The sequence below is a fragment of the Genypterus blacodes genome, unplaced genomic scaffold, assembly GCF_046128005.1.
Source record: "Genypterus blacodes isolate CSIRO-AG114 ecotype Tasmania unplaced genomic scaffold, CSIRO-AGI_Gbla_v1 ptg000073l_1, whole genome shotgun sequence".
NCBI classification, from domain to species: Eukaryota; Metazoa; Chordata; class Actinopteri; order Ophidiiformes; family Ophidiidae; genus Genypterus; species Genypterus blacodes.
The window spans coordinates 2,286,507-2,302,604 of NW_027466883.1; the positions used below are offsets into that span (position 1 = coordinate 2,286,507).

General features: G+C 40.0%; 2 protein-coding genes across 3 annotated transcripts; one reads left to right on the top strand and one right to left on the bottom strand.

The window, feature by feature from the left end:
- The first annotated feature begins 996 nt into the window (after positions 1–996).
- LOC143006160 (MFS-type transporter SLC18B1-like) lies at positions 997–6,596 on the top strand. Its single transcript, XM_076157497.1, has 14 exons — positions 997–1,172; positions 1,417–1,556; positions 2,695–2,790; positions 2,869–2,942; positions 3,487–3,634; positions 4,057–4,213; positions 4,309–4,448; positions 4,544–4,645; positions 4,725–4,816; positions 4,941–5,036; positions 5,135–5,209; positions 5,539–5,632; positions 6,337–6,386; positions 6,475–6,596. The coding sequence occupies exons 1-14, from the start codon at positions 1,106–1,108 to the stop codon at positions 6,500–6,502; spliced, it is 1,359 nt and encodes a 452-aa protein (XP_076013612.1). The 5' UTR covers positions 997–1,105; the 3' UTR covers positions 6,503–6,596.
- A 322-nt stretch (positions 6,597–6,918) lies between these two features.
- ahi1 (Abelson helper integration site 1) lies at positions 6,919–16,084 on the bottom strand. Of its 2 annotated transcripts, XM_076157495.1 has the most exons (26): positions 15,548–16,083; positions 15,314–15,432; positions 14,604–15,193; positions 14,423–14,499; positions 14,123–14,309; positions 13,690–13,882; positions 13,503–13,598; positions 13,217–13,402; positions 12,817–12,969; positions 12,567–12,699; positions 12,261–12,384; positions 11,804–12,033; positions 11,490–11,590; positions 11,191–11,309; positions 10,929–11,059; positions 10,689–10,829; positions 10,382–10,557; positions 10,236–10,281; positions 10,099–10,151; positions 8,707–8,824; positions 8,511–8,569; positions 8,388–8,420; positions 8,112–8,274; positions 7,939–8,024; positions 7,749–7,828; positions 6,919–7,369 (listed from the first exon to the last, which is right to left on the bottom strand). In XM_076157495.1, the coding sequence occupies exons 1-26, from the start codon at positions 15,555–15,557 to the stop codon at positions 7,189–7,191; spliced, it is 3,585 nt and encodes a 1,194-aa protein (XP_076013610.1). In that variant the 5' UTR covers positions 15,558–16,083; the 3' UTR covers positions 6,919–7,188. The 2 variants fall into 2 exon arrangements, with proteins under 2 accessions (XP_076013610.1, XP_076013611.1); XM_076157496.1 differs by lacking the exon at positions 8,388–8,420 and having other exon boundaries at positions 15,548–16,084.
- Positions 16,085–16,098: the final 14 nt, after the last annotated feature.

Sequence of the window (16,098 nt, forward strand, 5' to 3'; positions counted from 1 at the left end):
GAGTTGCCTGTGGTATGAAATGCGCTATATAAATAAAGATGCCTTGCCTTGCCTTGCCTAATAGATCAGGAGGAATTTACAACACTTCACTGCAGTTTTGATATTCTGTTTCATTTTTTGTGTTATGCTTTTTGTCAAAGTTTTGAATAATTATAGTAAACAACTATAACTACACAACTCTGCATCTTTGTTTACTCCATTCATTTCACATTAGTGCCCAAAATAACATATATGTTGTCACAAAATAAGTTGCCCATTGGTTCAGTCAAATAGAAACAGGATTCCGAACAGATTTACAGTGACAGTGTGACAGGCTCAAAAAAAACCACTTCACATCATCACTTTTAGAAAAAGAATGAGAAACAGTAGCTATTCATTTTTGTCAGATGAAATTAGCATTCAGCAGCTTTCTTATGATACTTTAGAACATTGGACTCCAACCTTTTTGCCTCTGAGAGCTACTTTGACAAAATAAAAGTGTCAAAGAGCTACTCATGTTTAACATTATTAGAAACATTTATCCACATGGCTGATTCTCCACCCAAACCAGCTGAATAAGCGTCTTTCGTGTGAACATTTACAAAATGTTGTTATCCAACACTCAATTCAGCAACATGAGCATGTTTATTTTCTGTATATATTTTCAGTGTCAAGCTCACACTAATACATTCACATCATATTAATCTCAGATAACAAAACAATGTTCTTACTTTTTCTTAACTAGTTTACCAATACTATACCTTTCATATTTCACATTTTCTGTCTGTCCACATATCACTGTCACAATTGCCCTTCACATTCCCTGTAATTCTGGGAATTCCCTGTAGTTCTAATATCATCTGTACTTCACATGCATTTGTGTTCATGGCACAGAGACGATCATCCTATTATTCTGTATTAAGTTGCAGAAAAAATAAAACGGCTCTCGAGCGGCAGCCAGCTCCCATTGATCGCAAAAGACACATCATGCCCTGCTAGCAGCCGGAAAATCAGGTTTTATCTCAGGCTTGATCTTGAGTAAACACAAAAGAATATATAAGCTTGTGTAGTTGTGTGTGTAGTCTCTCACCTCTCTCTTGTGTAGGCCTGTTTGATTCCTTTGGACATGAATAATAGTAATTGTGACATTGTAAATGGAGAAATGGAAAGACAGATTGAACTTCAACAAACAGGTTAGTGACTTTTATGATTGTGTAATAACTTTAACTGTGACTTAGTGTTGACCTAATATGACCCTCAACTTAAAGCGTGAACCTTTTTGCTGTTAATGTCAGTATGGAAAACTTTACAGCACATTATACAGTTTTTATTCATCTGTTTTATGTTGCAAGATAATCAATTTGCTTATTTTATAACTTGTTTTTGTATGGTGTAATATTTGTAAGAAATTCTGTTCTACTTCGGATTCCACTTCAGATTCCAGCACTCCAAAGGAATCAACAGATCCGCCCAAGACGTTTTCAGCAAAGCAGATATTGGTGATAATATCATTATCAGCTTGCAACTTCTGTGCAATGATGAGCTACGCCATATTAGGGCCATTTTTCCCTGCTGAGGTCAGCTATTAATCTCCTGCTTATGTGATATCTGTAGTTGTATGGCAAACGACTCAGGGTTTAGATTTCTTCTTAATTTAGCATTTAACAGCATGACCTTTGAAGTCGTCCTGTATAAATTTGTTTCTAGAATTTAGTTGTACGTTGTATTAGTTTGAAAAGGTTAAGTTGCAATCCAAATCAAATGCAATCAAATCCAAATGTATTGTATCGCTCAATATCACAGAGAAAGTCTCAAAAGAGCGTTCAGATAACATTATTGCTGCAACTCTTTGGCCTGGTTGTTGTTTTATATGGAACAGTCTAGAGTGCAATAAGAACTGCAGGTGGGAAATGCAAAAATGCAGAATAAAACACAACAATACAGCAATAATAGTCCAGGCAGGTATTTAGAAAAGATAGATAAACAAGAATGACCAGAACAGCGTTAGTTCTGCTGTGTGTGCTTTAGCAAACTGGTTTGAAGCTTCAACTGAATTTCAAGTATTTCTGTTATAATGCAAACATTTACATTTGGAAATATTTGGAAAAGTTGCACTGTTAAAGATTCTTAAACTAATTATAGATTCTAGGAAGTGTTTTGATTTAAGAATAAAACTAAATGAAAAGAAAATAGAGAAATAGAAAACAGAAGTTTTGGGAAAACCAAAAACATTGTTTTTTTTTTGATTGATTAAAGGGAAAGAAATCTATAAATCTATCAAATGCTGTTTCCAATAATTCTGCAAAATTCTTTCACAACTGAATTTCAAGAATTTCTGTTATAATGCAAACGTTTACATTTGGAAATATTTGGAAAAGTTGCACTGTAGAAAATTTTTACAAAATAATATGGTTTAGATTTGAGCAAAGGATGACATTTCTGCCCAGTCTGACAATCCAAAACTAATTATTGACTATAGAAAGTGTTTTGATTCAAGAATAAAACTAAATGAAAAGAAAATAGAGAAAAAGAAAACAGAAGTTTGAGGAAAAACAAAACCATTATTTTTTAATTGATTGATTAAAGGAAAAAAAAATCTATAAATTTATCAAATGCTGTTAAGGTTTTCTCCAATAATTCTACAAAATTCTTTTACATTTCATTGTCATTTAATCCACATCCTTCACATGTAAACTGCAAATTATTTCCACACAGGCAATAAAGAAAGGAGCCAGCAAGACTGTTGTTGGTGCCATATTTGCTATTTTTGCGGTCTGCCAATTAATAGCGACAGTATTCACTGGGAAATATGTGAGTATTTTATTCATTTATTCATTTCACACCAGTCCATCCTATTACACAGTAACAGTCAGGCTCATTTTTTGTCAGGTGCTCAAATTTGGTGTAAAGTTTCTGCTTATTGGGGGGCTTTGTGTGGCAGCGATCACCACCATTGCTTTTGGGTAAGTCCTGTAAGTCTTGTGTTCTTCGTATATAATGATGGTTATTTCTGCTAGCTCATACATTAGGATACCCACTTTGTAAAATGTTTGAAGATTTTGTCACAACCAAGGTGTATTTAGGGTGAAATAATTGTTGTACCTTGTTGATCAATTACAAATAGATAAAATGGGTGAGACTGTTAAAGTACTGTTAAAACATATGGTGAAATGACAATGGTCTCACCTGCAATGGAAAGCCTTCATACCACTCATCCAAATCTCTTTAATGGGGGCATATTACAGTATTTTCTTTCAACTTTACTTAGTGTATTGTTTTATAGTGCAATGTTGAAGAATGTGTTGAACATTGTCGGATTTAGACAACTTCAGGAAATACCAAAGACATACTTTGCTGCGCACACATTTACATTACACACTTTATACAACTCAATTTGAACGAGCCATCTGCTACCATTGAGTGGAGTTGCACATTACAGCCTATGTTCAACTTTTAGTGGTTTCACTGTGTCATATTTATTAATTATTGTCTCTGTTTTTTGCTCAGATTTCTTAAGTGGGCTCCTGCAGGAACAACATTCATCGCTCTCTGTTTTGTAGTGAGGGCCATTAATGGTTTTGGCTTTGGGACTGTCTGGACTTCATGTTTTTGTTTGATGACAACATTATTCCCAGAGAATGTTGCAAGTTTATTTGTGAGTATAGATATTTCTTATCTGACTGCCATGTTGATTTGACATTGGAATCACAAGGAAACAAGAAAGCATTATAGTGAGAGTTGTTTTGTATCCCATTTCCCAGAGTGATATACACACATATAGTATTATCAGTGTAAAAGGAGCTTAAACTTCATAATTGCATAACCTCAATGCAATTTCAAATGATGACACACAGGTTTAAAACACTGTTATTATGAAAAACACCATAGCCTTCATTTTGTTTTACCAAACGTAATTGAATACTGAATTGTGACGATTTAGTTTATTATCCAAATTTTTATTTGTTACTATTTTCATGTCTCTTTATGTCTCTTTTAACGTAAGAGACAGCCTCATATTACATTCACATCACATTTGTATCACATTACATAAACAAAAATCTAATTCTTCTTTTTTAGGCGATTTTGGAGGTTTTCACTGGACTTGGTCTTGTTGCAGGACCACCAATTGGAGGATGGGTCTACCATGCATATGGATTTTTAATTCCTTTTGTGGGTGCTGGATGTTTAGTGTTGCTTCTTATTCCTTTGAACATTTTCTGCTTACCACGCATCGGTGAGGGAAAATTATTCAATTATTTTTTATTTCAATAAGAAATTCATTCTGTGATTATTAATATTTAAACAGTTTTAACGCTTCCTTCCATTTAGAAGCAACTTCTTCCCCAAATGTTTCTTTCATTGGACTTTTCACCAATGTAAAATTTATCCTGGTCGGCTTTTTGGTATTTGTGTTTGCCTCAGCAATGAGTTTCTTGGATGCCTCATTTTCCCTTTTTGCTATGAGGAAGGTAATTACATTTTCTCACATGTGTTTAATGATACATATTGTATATATTGTACAACAAACAGAAACAGTATATTAATGTTTCTCTGTTTTTCCTAGTTTGGTCTGACCACTGATTATGTTGGGCTCATCATGCTTGGACTTTCGTTACCGTATACTTTGGTATCGCCGCTGGTTGGGTATTTCAGTGATAAATTTCCTGTGAGTATAAAATCAGTAGAATAATGATGAAATATGCATTTGTGTTGAATGATTTCACATGAACTCTGGTGTTTACTAGGCCATCAGGATTTGGTTCATGGTGATAGGAAGTCTGGCCTCAGGAATCGGCTTCTGGCTGATTGGTCCTGTGCCCATCTTTCACATCCCAAGGTGAGCATGGGATCTACTGTAGGTCACATGTGACTCAGCAGACTAACATTTTCAGAAATAATGCCTGCTGGTATTCACCTGTTCTTGTTCTTTCTGTTTCCTTGGTTTGTTTTTGTATCCATAGTCAGCTGTGGTTGATGGTTCTCATGCTTTGTCTATGTGGATTATTTTTGGGCACGACTTTAGTTACCACGTTTCCAGAGCTCATCGCCTGTGCAATGTGAGTGACTGCATATGTTATGTTCCTATATTCTTAACCTGTCATTTGGCTATAAAACAAAGGGACTCACATACTGTATCCCCTTCTTCTCTTTGTAGTGAACAAGGATATGAAGAAGGACTGAGCACTTATGGAATGGTGTCTGGAGTATTTTCAGCATGTTGGGTTGTAGGGTGAATACAACTGAACTTTCTCTATGTTTTCTGTATTTCAGCTGCCACATATTGATTTGAAGTGCATTATAAAGTACCAGTTATACGTGACATTTACGTGACAGAAAGGGGAGGAAAATTGAATTGGACTATACTTTATCAATTGCACTTTAGCCTACGCTATGCTGATATCTGATATACCTGTTGTAAGACAGGTACGTGACTATATGGGCTGTAAAAAAAGAGACTGTAGAATGTGTTTCTGAAGCCATGTAGTGTCCTTTAGACATTTAGGTTTCTGTTCTAGTTCTAAGTTGGATTCTAAATTGGAAATCTCTTTGTTTTGTAAGGATGATGTATGGGCCATTAATTGGTGGTATCATCACGCAGCATCTTAACTTTGAGTGGGGAGCAGCAATCCTAGGAGGCCATGGGATTGTAGGCGTAAGTATGTGCACAGTGCAAGGTTATTCTCTCATGTTGGTATATTAGCTCTACGTTATCAAAGATCAAAAAGGCCAACCCAGAAATTATGAGCTTTATTAACTTATATCCTCTGCATTCAGGGAAATACTAAGAGCCATTGTAGGCTGTTAATCAGGCCCTGTGCAATCATAGCAGTGACCACATCAGACTGTGAATGTGCTGGCCGTGATTCTAATCCAGGTTATGCTGCTGCCCGGGCGACAGCTGGGAACCGGAGGGTCCCCGGTTCGAGTCCCCTGTGTGGACCAAGCAAGCAGACTGGTAGCTGTTGAGTTGCCAGTTTGCCTCCAGAGCACTGCCTGGGTGCACATGAGCAAGGCACCGAACCCCCACCTACCCCATGGGCGCCGAAAAATGGCTGCCCTGCACCCCCTCTGAAATGCATGTGTTTGTGTGTGTGATATGTAAGAGGGGGTGCAAGATTAATTTCAATTGCATGTAATTTGTGTGTGAATTGCATGCAACATGATGAATAAACTTAATCTTAAAATCTTAAATCTTAAAAAAATCTTAGGATTGTTTGGATCTTTTATGAGGATTGCAAGAGACAAGTTGTGATTTCTTAGGACATACACAAATTTGGGAGAACAGATTTGTACAAATGTGTAGTTCAAGTGAAGATGCTTCAGAAATACATCATTCATGTCTCATCCTGTCAACAGGGCCTTCTTCTTTTAGGGCATGTACTGTACAAGAGATCCCGACAAACAAAGTAAGCATTTTCTTCCAGTGAAATATTCAAAAAGGATTTTTAGGCTATTAACTTTAAGTAACACTTTTTTTTTACATTTGCTTCAAAGTGAAAGGACCCCTCTCCTGAACAGCTGAGATGCCCATTTAAAGTGCAACATGTGAGTGGACAGCACACATCTTCAGCTTCCAAGAGGACTCTTTTCACAAATATTTGATTTGAGACTCACTTTGATCTTATTAATAAAGGTTTGTGTGATGATCCGCGTCATGGGTAAAATCACATTGTGACTGTTAGTGTCATTTGACATGTCATCAAATCTTTCTGAAGTACTTTATTATTCATTAAGTCCAAGCTCTCATTTTGGAATTAAAAATCTCATAGGAAATTGGTACATTTAACATAACAGAAAAACATGTTAATATGCGTATATGAAAAGTAGGGATTTATTCAATACATTTGTACATTAAAGGTGAATTTACAAATTATTTTCAGTAACAACCATGACAAATCTATGTTTGTTGTACAGTATCATCAGTATAAGAGATGGCTTATTCATCTTTAGAGGGCATATTATCAAAATCTGGTTATTCAATACAACTACAAATAATATAAAACATTGTAAAACATATTAAACATTGTCAAATACTGACAATATTAAAATGATCAGAATTGCAAGTCACCTTTGATTTATCAGTCTTTTACAAGTGCAAAATGTATCATGTGAAAATACATACATTTCATATAAAAACATGTAAAAGAAGGAGGAAGATCTGTTGTCAATACAAAAGTCTATTTTAAATAAAACTGCAAGCTCTTCAGTTCAGGCGTCAGGCTCAAAGGCGCTACTAGGCCGGCCAGTCGGCCTCTTTGGCAGAGGTCTGTCTGCTGTTCTACTTTTTCTTGTGCTCATTAATGATCCTGAAGCTTCTGGATCTGAAAATCTTGCTCGAGATGATAATTCAGGGACGTCAATCTTCTTAACCTTCTTTTTCTTTTTAGTTCTTTGGTGAAGGAAACAATACAAAGGTTTCAAAAGTAGTTTGTGGCTATGTTTTCTTTTTTCAAACAGTCTTATCATCAAGCTTAATTTGTCCTTCTCTGGCCAGTTTGCATATATGAATAAAAAAATATGTATCTAAATATGTAGCCTTGCTCATTAATGTGCTTGCGTGTGAGAATGAATGAATATTGGTAAGAGGATTTAACCAGGGGTCTCCAATCCAGCCCTTAGTAAGCCCCAGTCTTGCAGTTTTTCCACCCTACCATGTTATAAATTGCTTTCATCAGTTATCCAAAGTTACACTCATAGCCCTGGGATAACAGGGGAAAGCAATTACTTACACGGGATTGATTTAGATTACTAGAAAAACAGGCACTTACTTGACATCATTCAGCTCTGGGTCAGTGTCATGCTCAGAAAGAAACTTAAGTTCCCCGGGGGAACTTATGGCTGCCGATACCTGGTACAGGTGAAGGGGGAGAAAGATTTAAATGAAAGTGTGGCCACAACAGTTCTGTCTTAACTGATAGAATTCAGGGCGGATGTCAATGGATCATTATGACTTCTCACCCTGGTTGGTGTTGACCTCTCGACAGACTCATCAGTCAAGGCAGTGTGGGCCTCGAACGGCTGAGACACTTCTTCATTGAATTCACCTACAACAACAAGATACGTCAACAACTACTGAGGCACTTTTAGGGTTATATGCAAGTGTCGGTCGCACGAAAACACCATCCACTTACTCTCTGCAACTACATGAGGAGCGAGGAAATAGCCCTGCTGTCCATTTTGCAGGCACCCGAACCACCACTTGTCATTGTCTTTGTACAGTACATGGATGACATCACCACGTCGTAGGTTCAGTTCGTCAGATCTATTAGCATTGTAGTCAGATCGAGAAATAACCTGGAAGGGAGAAACAAGAGTGGTGGAAAAGCAGCCTAAGGGCGTGAATATGAGACGAGCCAAACACATTAGTCACAGTCAATAGACACAAAAGGAACAGAGGCTGTTTCCACCTGGAGGCCTGAAGGAACATGTCCAGCGAGAGTCTGATGAAAGGAAGAACAACCTCACTTAGTGGTGATTTTGTGGAGTTGCGTTGCTATATCATGCCAGAGCAATAGCAGTTATATTCTTACTTTTTGTAGCCCTGGAGACAAAGTTCCTTTTAGATGCTGGCCAAGCGAACTAAAACCACCTAAAAAAAAAAATGGCGAGGAAAAAGGAAAATAATTCAAATGTAACATAACAAAAAATCATTGTGAATATGCCATATTGATCACACAAGCATCACAAGAACAAATCACAATGTGAATAACTGTCAAAGCCACTCACATTTTTGGGAGGTAAGGGCAGTTTGAGGGTTAAGCTGAACTGCCAGAGAGCCGGAGCCGTGTAGCATGGAGTGTGGCCACAGCAAAGACAGGGGCGGTAACGACATATTTAACCCCATCTGCAAAAAGTGGACTCAACTTCCATCGCTGTAGTGTATTGAATAATCTTGCAAATACTTGCTGCTTAAACGTTTAATATTGATTACACAATGTTATTCCACAGCATAACCTGGATAACAAAGGGTTCAGTGGTAATATGATAATACATTGTTGTATTGAGTCTATCACAAAATATACACTATCCCTCAACAGATAGTATCTCAGAGGATGTCAGAGATCATACTTACTGCGGACCATCTATAGAGTGTTTAGAGATAAACACAAGAACAAACTAGTTCTGAGAGATGATTGGTGTGTGAAGAAGCTCGTTTTCTGGAGCCCATGGCATGAGTACTCAAGGAAAGAAGAGCCAAAGGAACAAAGGAAAACAAACAAAAATTGCAATTGCAAGAGTTGACCTGCAGAGCCTGAAGGAGGCTTTTTGTGGAGCACCAGAGGATGAGAAACCAGCAATGACTGAGAGCCAACACAACCTGAGAGAGCGCATTAAGGTCTTGCGATGAGCTATACGTCACTGCAGGGACAGGAAGCAACGGATGAAATCATTTACCTCAAATATCTGTCAAGTCAAGTTTATTCCTGTAGCCGTTTATCAAAGGCTATAGGCTAAGTAGGTCTCAAGTCCCAAAAGCTCATAGTTGAAAGTTTCTGGGGAACAAAAGATCAGGGGAGTTGGGAGCAACAAAGGAGGAGGTGGAGGAGGTAGAGGAGCACCTTTGTGAAGTTCACAGGGACACCAGAAGGGAGGACAGCTTGGAGGAAAGAGAGAAACTGTTCATCCCCTTAGGGAGCAGAGGAACCAGGCTGACAGGAAGTCAACCAGCCTCAGGGCCAAATGGCATTCCATACCATCTCACTCCTCAACATGGAAGGCAAAATCTTCTTTGCTGTCTTGAGCACACCTGTGTAATCTCTAAGATCACTGAGGATGCAAAGGGGAACCACGGTTACAGTAACCTGGGAAGAGAGGTCGGAGGAAGAAACATCAGGCCCTCATATTCAAGAGCCAACGGAATGGGTGGAAGGCCGGGAACCTCCCAGTGGATCTGGATAAAGCGGGGAAGAGCAGTGGCAGAGTCAACATGGCGACGGGCTACCAACATCGAAGAGCCGCCCCGAGATGTCACGGGTTTTAAATCGATGAGACATTGACGTACGCGTTTGAGAACCTGCAGAGGCCAGTCAAGTCAGCCCCAGTTTGGGGGGAGGGAAAGAACTTATAAGCATATTTTCACGATTTATTATGTGTAACAGCAAAAATCAAAATACTCACTGTGGCAGGATCTGAGGTCAGGTTCCTCCCAGTGTGAGGCAAAGCCGCTTTGTCTACAAACAGGAAAAACAAGTATGTTCATCACATAAATGAAAATAACAACGCTGTAATGTAAAGTGCCTCTTGTGTAATTGTACCTCGCTCATAAATGTAATCAGGCATGGGGGATCGACACCGTGGTTCCTAAAAACAGCAGTGCAGGTTGAGTTTTTCTTTATGTTGTAATCGTGACGGTAACACAATTTTGAAACCATAACTAACTTATTAATAAAACAACACATACAGGTCGATTATTAACGAGTACTGAATCCAGTTGCTCTTTGATACACTGCATTTTCAGTGCAAGTCTTGCAGCATGGGCAAACTCATCCATGGCCAAAGCGGGAGAAGTATCCTGGAACGCGGATGGGTCAGGGGTGTGTCTGACTGTTTTACTGTCTGCCGAGGCCAATTGGGAAACTGTGGAACGGCATGACATACTATTAGCACAACATGTTTACCTCCGTGCCTGTAAATCACTAAGACATTGTGGAAAAAGCAAGTATAGTTGGTGTCGAATCAGGTATTTTTCTTTAAGGGAAGGTACTAGCCTTTGTGATCGTACAGGTACGCGTGGACCGGTTGGCTCTGACCAAAGGCACAGAAAGCCACCATGTTCTCATGAGGGTGGAATGACACACCATGGAGAGCCGTACGGTAACAGAGCTCTGAGTACACAGCAACTTGGTCACCTGAGAAAACATGGAAAAGGATGGACAGCTTGAAAATTCTGTCAGCGTTTTCAGGGACGAACTGGCTTCTTCATTTGAATAATGGCACATTGTCCTCACCAGTCTCAGAATTCCAAACATACGCCATCCCATCCTCGCTACCAGAGAAGATAAAGTTCCCGCAGGGCGTGAATGTGCTGTAGATCCTCTCTCTGTAGTTCGTGGCACCACTGTACTTCTTTACAGCCAGACTGATAAAGAACATGGGCTGTAAATTGATACTTAATACTAATTTTGGATGAAATTGCAGCAAAGTAAAACAAACAACATCCACAAAATAATACAGTGGATGTACAGTGGTACATCATCTCATCTGATTTACATTCTCAAATCCATCATCCTCAGGACACTGTCTTTGGCATGGATGAGCAGGCAACGTCCATTCGGGTGCACCTGCAGCATGTTGATGGCTATCCCGCTTAAATCACCCTCGTCGATATTCTGCCAAAAGACGACGAGTATGATAAACAGATAGCTAACATTTTTCATAATTCACTTCTGGACCGACTGATTTACAATTATTACTACTCAGACATGCATTTGACAAAACCTTTAAGTAAAGTTAGGTCAAATTGTAGAAGGTAAAAAACCAGTAAATACTACAATTGAATTCTCCTGTACCTTCTCTATACACCAGCGTTGACATGGCTGCTTAGTGTCGTTAACTGCAGTTTTCCAGACAATGATAAGTCCTGCATTGTCTGCAGAGAACATTCTTCTTCCTGATTAAAACAAGCAAATCAATGAGAGAAAAGCTACGAGACACAGTTTAGTTTAAACTTCCAGACAAAACAAAACAAACTAATCAATTCTACCCCTCACAACAATCCATAGTCTCATCTTTAAAAGTTTGCACGCTCACCGACAGACTTTTATAGAGGAGGACGCAACAGGAATAACTACGCCTAAGAGATTTAATCTTGTGAATGTTTTACCTTCAGCGTCAAAACAAACTGTGTTGATGAAATTCTTGTGACCCTCAAACTCCTGCAGTAGCTGGCCGTTCACATCATCAACATCAAGCCTCCATACTCGTAGCACACAGTCGTAACCCCCAGTCACTACCAGATTCTGGGCCGTGGGATGGTACTGAGCACAGTACACGAATGACGGATGGGGGAGAACCTTCTGGGCATTTCCCACAAGTCCCTCAACATTCCAAACCCTGGGGAGGGGGGGAGCAATATTCCGTTATCATTACATGAAGAATAATGGGGTGAATACAAAGGTAAATGTTGTGAAATTAGTCGTTCTCTTGGGACAGAGAAGCCCAAAACATGCTATGGCGCCACAAGGATGCAGTGAAGAGGGACAGTGAAGAGGAACACTTTTGTCTTCTATTAAGAGTACCTCAGACACCAACCTTTATCTATCTAACATGCAGATATTTACCTGACGGTTCCATCGGAGGAGGCAGACAAAAGACTTCGGTCATCTCTGGACCAGCAGAGGTCATAGACGATTTTGAGATGACCACCGAAGGCAGCCAATACCTTTCCAGAGGGGATTTCATAAACTGGGGAAAGTAAATACCCATTATCATTTATCTATTTTAATATCTGCCTAAAAATCGCAAGTTTGAGAGCTGAATGCCCGACACTGCTCAGTACTAATGAGCATATAGTAAATTAATCAGCTGTAGGATTTCTGCAGAGGAGACAAAAAACAGGAAGCTATGCAGAATGATTTGCTGCTTACCGACCACCGGGAAAGCATCTCTGTCAGCACAAGCGGCAGCCAGGATTGTCCCGGCGTGAGAGAAACGCACAGTGAAGCATCCCATCTGACCACCACGGAACGACAACACTGGCTTGTTAGGAATCCGACAGACCTGTAACGACGCAAAACACTCAAAGATAGGACTTATCGGGATCACGATATGAGAAACTCGGAATGGTTTAATAATGTTTAATTTAATGATGAATGAGTGAATTGTAGTTCTTCTAACCTGGCCAGGTACTCTGTTCCATCTGAAGATGGCCGGCTTGTTGTCTAAATGCGTCGTCAGGCTTCTCCTGGTGACTTCACTCTGCAGCTCACTGTAGGATGTGCTTCCTCTCTCCTCTTGTAGTGCCATCATGGAACGAATACCGGGGTCCACCTGCAAAACAAAAAGCAAATCTCTGACCACATCTTACTCAATCCACTGGTGGCTTTGACTTCAATATTGTCCCAGAGTATCTGAAAGTGCATGATTAGAATTAACAACAACATTATACAGCTTGTCCTTAAAGATATTCACAGAAAATACAGCATGCATTGTCAACATTAAGTATGAATATATGTTTGCAATGTTTATCACAGAGACACTATGAATAGCAGCAGCTGTCATTTAGGAAGTAACTTACATGTTCAGGGAGTTGAATGCCTTTCACCGTGACATAAAGGGTGGATGCGTATCTGTGTCTGGGGTACTTCCTCCACCACTCTAACACTTCAATTGTTTTAGGTTGTTTCTTTGCACGAGGCGGAGGGCAAAAGAGCTGGAGGCGAAGTTTGCTGTCAATATTCAGCACGCCATTGGTGCCTACGAGCTGAGGATGCAGGGAGAAACACCACATTAGCACCACAGAGGGAAAAATCCCAAAGCAAATGTAGAATGATTTTCTCACAGTCGCAGCCTAACTGTCGTACCTTGAGGAATGCCCATGCGATTTTTCTAAATCCTCGCTCCTGTTTGTTAACATCAACATTGGCTCTGGCATCTTCCATAGTTGTGAAATCCAGAATCTTTGGGGCACATTGGAATGAAAATGATTTGAAGAAAGATGCATTTAAATTAGCTTCACCCATAGACATTTCCAAATCACACGTGTCTTACTTCGAAGAAGAGTATAACTCGGGGGCCTCCGTCATGATGCTGTATAAAGTAACCAAAGCGTTCGTTGAAGATGATCTGCTCCTGCCATTCAGGAACGGTTGATTTGTTCTTCTTGAAGTCATAAGGTTGAGTCATAATGGGGAGAATATGCTCAATGTTCTCGTGTTCGTAAAATGAGGCAACTGGCCGATGGCTGCGAAAAACATTACAAAGACATAATAAAGGATTTTTTTTAAAGTTACATGTTTACATCCAGTCCATACTGCATTTATTCAAAAGTGAGACCACCATGCTGCTGCTTATTACCCAGATGAGCCCTAGAGCACAAATATCAAAGCCCCTGTGTTTCCCATTACAATGCAATATCCCAGAACGAATGCAGACGGAAATAGAAACAACATTGGAAACCGAGACAGATTGAATGAATTCTTACCTGTCCTCTTTCTTCACATATTCTCCAGTCATCTCATCAATGACATGGACCTTCACCATGGGGTGTGAAATCAGTAGGTCAGTCTTTAGACGATCTGTCCTGTGGACGTACACTCCCAGCACCAGGCTGTCATCAAATGTGGGTTTCTGGGCTATTTCTTTCTCTGTTTCACTATCTTCCTTTACAACTGAAAATGAGGAAAAAAGACGAGAATAATCATGAAGCGTAATCGTGCCGCATGCTGTACCACCATCCTTTACACGGGACTTTGCGTTTGTGTTGCCACTGTGTTCGCATTACGTTGATCTCTCTTCTTCTTTATCTTCTTGCCCTTGGATTCAGTTTCATTTTCCACATCAACAGTCTCATCTTCATCCCTGGTGGAGCAGAACGACCAGAACTCCTTGTCAATTACATCAAATTCGTTGTTAAAACGTGCAGCCGAATTCATGTCTGTGACTAAACCAGTAGATTTACTCACCTTTCTTCTGACTCTCTAGCTACGGATTTCAGCTTCTTCTTTTTCTTCTTCCCGACATCATTATTCAGCATCATATTAGGGGAGGCTGCATTCCTGTCGTCTGTTTTGGCTGCTGTCTTCTTCAAAGTTCTCTCCTCAGCCACCTGTGCAACCTGCTGCTGGTATTCATGCAGCAGTTCATCGTCCGCGTCAACAACTCTACTCTCTGCCTCCTCCACCATGCGCCCTCTACTCTTCCCCTTCTTTGTTTTTTGCTTTGCGTCCTTTCCACCACCATCACCAGGCTCAGCAGAGGTCTCAGACTTGGAAGCATCTGAGTCCCTCAGAATGTAACTTGGGGTGTCCTTAGATGGTACTGGCAGTGAAGGAAGCTCCCTCTTACTCTTCCTCTTCTCTTTTGGTGTTTTTTCAATCCCCTCTTCATGGTTTATACTATTACTGACGTTGAACTTTTCTGCTATTTCCCTCTCTCGCCGTGTGTTCTTGGTGAAGCGAGGGCTGCCCTGCTCAGGCTGGTATGTATTCTGGAGAATAGTCTCATCATCTTCTGTGGCTTTGTCAAGGTTGAGATTCTTTTTCAGGGTCTGAAGCTGATGAAAAAGGGACAGAGAAGATTCAAATATCCAATGAATATACGTCAATGACTAAGGAAATGATGGACAAACTCAGTAAAGACTCAACCTTAATGAAATATTTCAAAGCAAACATACCACAATGACCTCCTGGGTTTCAGAGCCTTTCTTCTTTGACTTTTTCTTCTCTGATTCAGTGTATTTCTTGAACACCTCATTGAATCTGTCCCGAGTCTTTGCCCGGGCATCACTCTCACCTAGAAAGATGATGATTCAAAGCCTTTAGAAGGACAACTGAATTGAAAGCCAGATATTTATTCATTTAAAGTGTGTGTGTGTGTGTGTGTACTGGTCTACTAGCAGGAAACTCACCTGCTGGCATTCTCAGGCGATGCAGTGTCTCTCATTCTGTGTAATAGAGCAGACTAATCCAAGGAGGGCGGCTTTCATGGTAAACAAACAGGGATAACTGTATTACTAAATCTCTACCGCGTCACCTAAGCTAATGCTGGTTCGGAGAGCGACAAGATTACAACTTTTTCAGCCCTACACACAATACGAATGAAAGTACAAGAACACGCAAGTGAAGAGACGCAGGATATTTGCTATGGCGTCTACTTAGCTGAGGCTAAAACTACCATAGCGACAAGCTAACGGTTATCCGGTCCAGAGTAGCTCGGAAACACCTACTAAAAGCTCCACTTAATAGCACGCTACGCTTTTTTCGCGGCTGAATTATGTCCACATGAGTTTCAAACCGAACTGAGTGGGACTTACAAATACACCAAACTCCAAAGACACGCACAGGTAAGGCTTCTTAGTTTGGCAGTTAGCCGACTAGCTAGCCTGCAGTAGCTCTCGTGTCCCTTTCAACACAACGCCGATACGGTTTCCAAGAGAACGAGGGGGAGGAGCCAAGCTCG

Bases quoted from the DNA above. Each gene is read 5' to 3' on its own strand.
- LOC143006160 (XM_076157497.1), top strand. From the start codon at position 1,106: ATGAATAATAGTAATTGTGACATTGTAAATGGAGAAATGGAAAGACAG. The intron at 4,817-4,940 runs GTGAGCATGGGA...TTGTATCCATAG, and splicing joins CCCATCTTTCACATCCCAAG to TCAGCTGTGGTTGATGGTTC. The intron at 6,387-6,474 runs GTAAGCATTTTC...TTTGCTTCAAAG, and splicing joins AAGAGATCCCGACAAACAAA to TGAAAGGACCCCTCTCCTGA.
- ahi1 (XM_076157495.1), bottom strand. The intron at 15,194-15,313 runs GTATGTTTGCTT...CTTTTTCATCAG, and splicing joins AAACCCAGGAGGTCATTGTG to CTTCAGACCCTGAAAAAGAA. The intron at 11,060-11,190 runs GTAAATCAGATG...GTTCTTTATCAG, and splicing joins AGGATGATGGATTTGAGAAT to TCTGGCTGTAAAGAAGTACA.